General features: G+C 34.6%; 1 protein-coding gene across 1 annotated transcript in view; it reads right to left on the bottom strand.

Annotated features, from left to right (window-relative positions):
- Window positions 1-5,007, bottom strand: part of LOC110022101 (cytosolic enolase 3) — a 28,600-nt gene extending 23,593 nt beyond the window's left edge. Inside the window, exons 1-3 of the mRNA XM_020720896.1 lie at window positions 4,851-5,007; window positions 4,591-4,740; window positions 4,347-4,501 (exon numbers count right to left, since the gene is read on the bottom strand). Of these exons, the coding sequence (XP_020576555.1) occupies window positions 4,347-4,501; window positions 4,591-4,695 (260 nt within the window). The 5' untranslated portion in view covers window positions 4,696-4,740; window positions 4,851-5,007. The remainder of the gene's footprint in view (window positions 1-4,346; window positions 4,502-4,590; window positions 4,741-4,850) is intronic.
- Between the last annotated feature and the right edge of the window lie 733 nt (window positions 5,008-5,740).

Here is a 5,740-nt window from a genome sequence, read left to right as displayed (position 1 = left end):
TATATATATATATATATATATATTAATGTCATGAGATAAAAGGAGAGAGGGGGATGGGTCACACGTGAGCAATAGATAAGGGAGGAAAACATATTTTTTTTATTATAATAATAATATTATTATATATTATTATTATCTTCCACGTATTTTTCACCCGAGCATGTTCTCACAACAAAATAAACGTCCTCCCTAAGTGAATAGACGTTCCGTGGTCTGTTTCATCGTTCGTGGTCATTCGAACCTTTTTTTTTATTTGACGAAATTAATAATTCACACATTTTTGACCCGCCTGCAGAGCCATAGCGAAGTGGACATTCTTTGTATATGAAATCGACGTTTCAGACACACTCATGTGGTCCGTTTTGTCGTCTGAGGTCATCTGGATGAGGTCATCTGGATAACTGACAAACGGGCCAATTTGAGTTAATTTCACGCGCGGTGCGATAACAAATTTTTGCCAGTCACAGGAGGACACCCTACACTTATGACATCCAAAAATTGATGTCAACACTGATATTGGATTCCAAAACGTCATGGCTTATCTTCTTCAACACTAAGGTCGTCCCTACGGAAGAGATTTGAATCCTCGTTCCTTTCTCCGCTTCGACTTTGCATATCATGATCGAGGGTAATCTCCCCTAGGTTCCATCATCCATCTCCGCAAGTCTCTGTTGAAGATGACGGAGCTCTCGTTGTATCTCTTCCTGAGCAGGCTCGGGTCTGTATCTCCTTGGTGGCATAGTTACGGTTTGGGATTTGTGGCAGTAGAAACGATATTTGGTGGTAGAAAAGAAAAACTTTTTATGATGTTTTGGGTACGGCGGATGCTAGGAAACCCTAAGATATAACTACTGTTATGTTAGTTCTGATATCAATTGATATCAAAATTAACCCAAAGTCAATAAGAAAATAGAGTTTATTATGTCAAATTAACGGGGTTACAATAAATACTTGAACAGAAAATAAAAAACAACAAAACATGAATCTTAGGCTAGGGTGAGACAGGATAGTCGGTGGACAGTGTTAAGGGGATGGTGAGAGGTTGGAAGGGGGAGCAGGTTGATTTGAGAGTGGAGCAAGGGTGGGGGAGTAGAGGGTGGCGGCAGTACATGGAGGATGAGAATAGACGGTAGTAGAAAGGGGTTATGCTAGATGGGTAGGAGGTCTTAGCAGGTGGTATGGAGGTGTTTTGAGGTAGCTTTAACAGAGGAGTGGAGATGGCGACAGAGAAGCAAGGAGGTTGGGATGGTTTAGAGGTAGTTGGAGGCTGGAATAAACTCGGCAGCAGGTTAACAAGAAGGTTGGGGTGCATGGGAGATGGCGGCAACCAAGAAGGGTAAGTAGGATAGTGATTGGGGGGGTAGTCAACATATCGGAGCAGGATATAGCCCGAGCACCACTTGTCTTCGGATATAGCCTTAACAAAGGAGAAACACCGACAATAAGAATCTGAAATCAGAAAAAACTAAACACTGAACAGGAAAACAACATATTTATAATAAAATATAACTAAAACGGGGAAACTGCTCCCCTTAGGCGGCAACTCCAACCCTAAGTAGTGTCAGTCGGTTCAAGCTCTCTGCATGACCGATAACCTCCTTGTTGAACCAGTTTAGCCGATTCAGACCCTAGCCCCCACGTCACATTAGCTCTCTTAATTTGCCTTAAAAGTATATATATTGCTCCAAATTATGCATGCACAAACCACCTTAGCTACATAATTTTCAGTAGTTTATCTTTGATAGCCTGTATTCATCATTTCTTTAATATAGTCATCAATTTTTCTAATCAAACCACAAATACAAATCAAGTTTCATTTCCATCATACTCAACTATCAATGACTTTTTTCATTCTTTAGCACTTGGATCTACTTGGCATATTTTGTTTGATTGTTCTTATTTAATAAAACTTACATTTAAGTTTGAATATATTCTATTTTTTTCATGACAATAGTCCTAAAGCACTTTTCCATTTCACCTAGCACTATAAATATCAAATTCTCATTCTTTTATATTAATAGATTAGATATGTAAAACTATCAAGCATATTTATTACTTGATCTTTCAATGATTAATCTTAGTAGTTTAGCATCTACTAAAAGTGCATATAATGTGTTGCCTTTAATCTAATAATCTTAAGCACCTTACATCCTACTACATTATCAAAATTCTTATGTTAAAATGATTAACAAAATATAAAATATGTAAACAATTTCATATTTCAAACTATTAAACATATTTATTAATTATTTACTAGATCTTTCAATGATTAAGATTATCAATTTAGCATATACTAAAAGTGCATATAATGTATTGTCTTTAATATATTAACCGTAAGCATCTTATCTCCTACTACATTATTCAAATTTTTTATGTTAAAAATATTCTCAAAATAGAAATTATTAAAACATCTTCAAATGTAAGACTATCAAACATATTTATTGATTATTTACTATATATTTCAATGATTAAGATTATCAATTTAGCATCTACTAAAGTACATATAATGTATTGCCTTTAATATATTAATCTTAAGCACCTTATCTCCTACTACATTTTTCAAAATTTTTTTGTTAAAAATATTCACAAAATAGAAACTATTTAAACATCTTCTTCAAATTTCTGTGATGTGTAATTTTCCTATGTTTACTTATCCAAGAGCATGTTGATAGCAAATTAGGATAGCATTCATACTGAGGTTGTAGATTCACATAAATGCAGTTTTCCTAAAAGTGTTTTTAAAAATGATAATATGGAATGTCATACATCAACATTCACAAATACTTATTGTTATCCATCCAGCTCAACGGCTGTTAGCATGAAGTTCAAAGCATTAAAGAGGAAGCTGCATATGGTTACCTGGACAAAGTTAGGACTTCTAAATGGTATAATAAAAGAATTATCATATGGAACGAAGCCATTAACCAAACCAGAAATACAAGGAATCAGCAGACCTTTTAGGCTTAATATAAGTATCATAATCAGTAACTAACTCATTAAAACAAGAAATAGATTGATTAAAAGGTACAAACTGTTAAACTCCTTTCTGTTATGTGGGATATGAAAAAATATTATGCTGATTTTCATATAAAATCAATATTTTAAAGGTCTTTCCCACAGATAGCTTCTCTTACCCAGCATCCTTTCAACATGCATATCCCAATTAATCATAGATTCAAAAATCCTCCTTCAACATCTCAATCTATTTTTTTATCAATCCTCAATAGATATCACCCCACACTTATCCAAAATTAATTGATGTCCACTAACCCTTGATAAGGCAAAATGAATTTTGAGTCTTCAACAGTTTCATCATATACCAAGATTCATATAAAAACTCCTCGGAGTTTTGTTGTAAGAAGACGGAATTAATCGTTTATCTCAAACAGTTATGATAAAAATCTGCAATCTTCTCACGCATAAGATAAGATTATTTTAACTTGCTAAGTTCAAATAAGTTATAGCCTAAAACCTTCAACAAGCAGTAGCATGAAACAACAGGAGGAGTAAAATCTCAAGAAATCAATCTGCTGACCAGTCTTGTGTGACTCCTAAAGTTGAGTTAGGAATGCCTGACGAGCAGGTTCTTTTTATTTTTTTCAAGTTATTACCGAGTTTAGCAATAAGAGCAACAACTTTGAGAATAATTATGGAGGCTAAATTTATGATATGGCTCTCCAAAAAATATTACATCTATTCCATGTAAGTTTTGAAAGACTGATTGATAGTCTGTGATGTAGAAATACATGTGAACATTTTGTTCCTCAAATTATTCCTATGGCGGCCAGCACACTATCTTTAATCTGTCCTCTAAATGATTGCTTGGTTGTAAGCTTTAGCCAAATTTTTCCAGGATAAATGCTAAATTTTATCATACAATTTCTTCAAGCCACATAATTCTATTATCTAATTGTTTTATGATAATTCCCTAATTTAATCAGTCATAAGGGAAACCGGATTTAAAAAATTAACACTCCTCACCGTGCCTCTTCTTCTCCTTCAATTAAATCCTAAGTTTTGAAAATAATTACCAATTTGTTCACTGGATTTAATCAAATTTAACATCTTTGTATGCCAAGATCTTTTTAAGGATATAACAGCTCAAGCATTTACTAAACCAGGATTTAGTCGGATTTACTAAATCCTATTTTTCTAAACAGTCCCCAAGAAAAACCATTCATACAAATATTACTACTATCATATCATTATCCACTGCTGTAATTTAACTTTTCTTGAATTTTCATGCAATTACACAAATGCAACAGACTTTAAGCACCAAGGAAATGCTAACATTAATTGATAATCAGCTTTAAACTTCAGAGCTTATTCCATCAGATAATACTCACATTCCAGTAGACGTGCCACTGGGAGCAGAAGCTCGATACATTCCTTTGTTCGTATACAAATCCACCTCCACGGTCGGAATACCCCTACTATCCAAGATCTGCCTCGCTTTGATCTTTGTGATCGCAGAAGGAACGGCCTTCTTCATATGATTTGACTGCAAAAAAAATCAGCACATGATAAAATCTAGCAACGTCTGAACCAAGAATAAAAGTTAAAAGAAACTATTGGATAGTGAAAACTCACAATAAATAGCACGGGATCCGTGGTCTTGGCTCTCACTGCCGCATTGACAGCATCTTCGATCTTTCTAGCTAGCGAGTGTTTGTCAAGATATTCCTGGACCGACATTTCTTCCCCCAGAGACTCTGAAACCTAGCTTTTTTTCTTCTTCCGCTACAGAAAAGTAAAATCAGACTCTCTCGTTTCTAGCACAGATCTGACAAATGGAAACAGGAATAACGACTGAGAACGTGAATTCCATCTCCTGAAGTAAGAATTTCAACCTGTCGAGTAAGAGAGAGTCTAGCGTTTTATGATCGCGTCAGTTTACAGATCAAGACGAAGAATTTCTTGAATTGGCGGCGTTTACTAGTTGTTCGGGAACAGCTCGGGTTGGGCTCGTTACATTTCTCCTGTTCGAATCTTTGGTTAACGAGTAGAACATTAATAAATGCTTTAAGCTCAAGTTATAAACAAGCTGGACATAAATAAAAAAACTTTTTTTGTTTTAACAATTTTCTTAAATCAAAATAATAAAAATATATATTTTTTCATGATATTTATGATAATATATGAAGTCAGCATGGGATTGAGGTTCCTGGCGTTTCATTGGCTTGAAATAATAAAATGTGATGTGATATTTCTTTTATTTTCTATAGTATTCGTTTTTTTTTATAAGTTTTCATGATATTTATAGTAATATATGTGGTGTACATATAAGAAGTCAGCATGAGGGAATATAGGGAGGAAAAATGGACGCTAAGTCCTGGACTTCACCCAAGCTTGGCACCCCGGCGCTTGAACTAGCCCGAAATTCATCAAAATACAGCGAAGATAGAAAGAGTCATCAAACATGGACAATAATATGCAAATCAAGCCGAACATGAAAATGATGTTCATGAGTAATTTTGAACAAGGGTTAATTTCAAACGATCCGAACACGAGCCAAATCTAAACTCTCTCAAACTCAACTCATTTACAGCCCAACATGCAAGTGACCTGCACCGAACCAATATCATTTATTCACTTGCAAGACCTTGCAAGTACTTTCTAGTTTTTAAGGAATCACGAATTTCAAGCCATGAATATAATATAAATGGAATTTAATTTTAAACTTTGGACAATCATGAGAATCAGGAAATCACAGCGCTTGCATTTCTGAAGAGGAAATCTG

The sequence above is a fragment of the Phalaenopsis equestris genome, unplaced genomic scaffold, assembly GCF_001263595.1.
Source record: "Phalaenopsis equestris unplaced genomic scaffold, ASM126359v1 Scaffold000167, whole genome shotgun sequence".
Lineage (NCBI taxonomy): Eukaryota > Viridiplantae > Streptophyta > Magnoliopsida > Asparagales > Orchidaceae > Phalaenopsis > Phalaenopsis equestris.
This window is presented reverse-complemented; position numbering and strand designations above follow the sequence as displayed.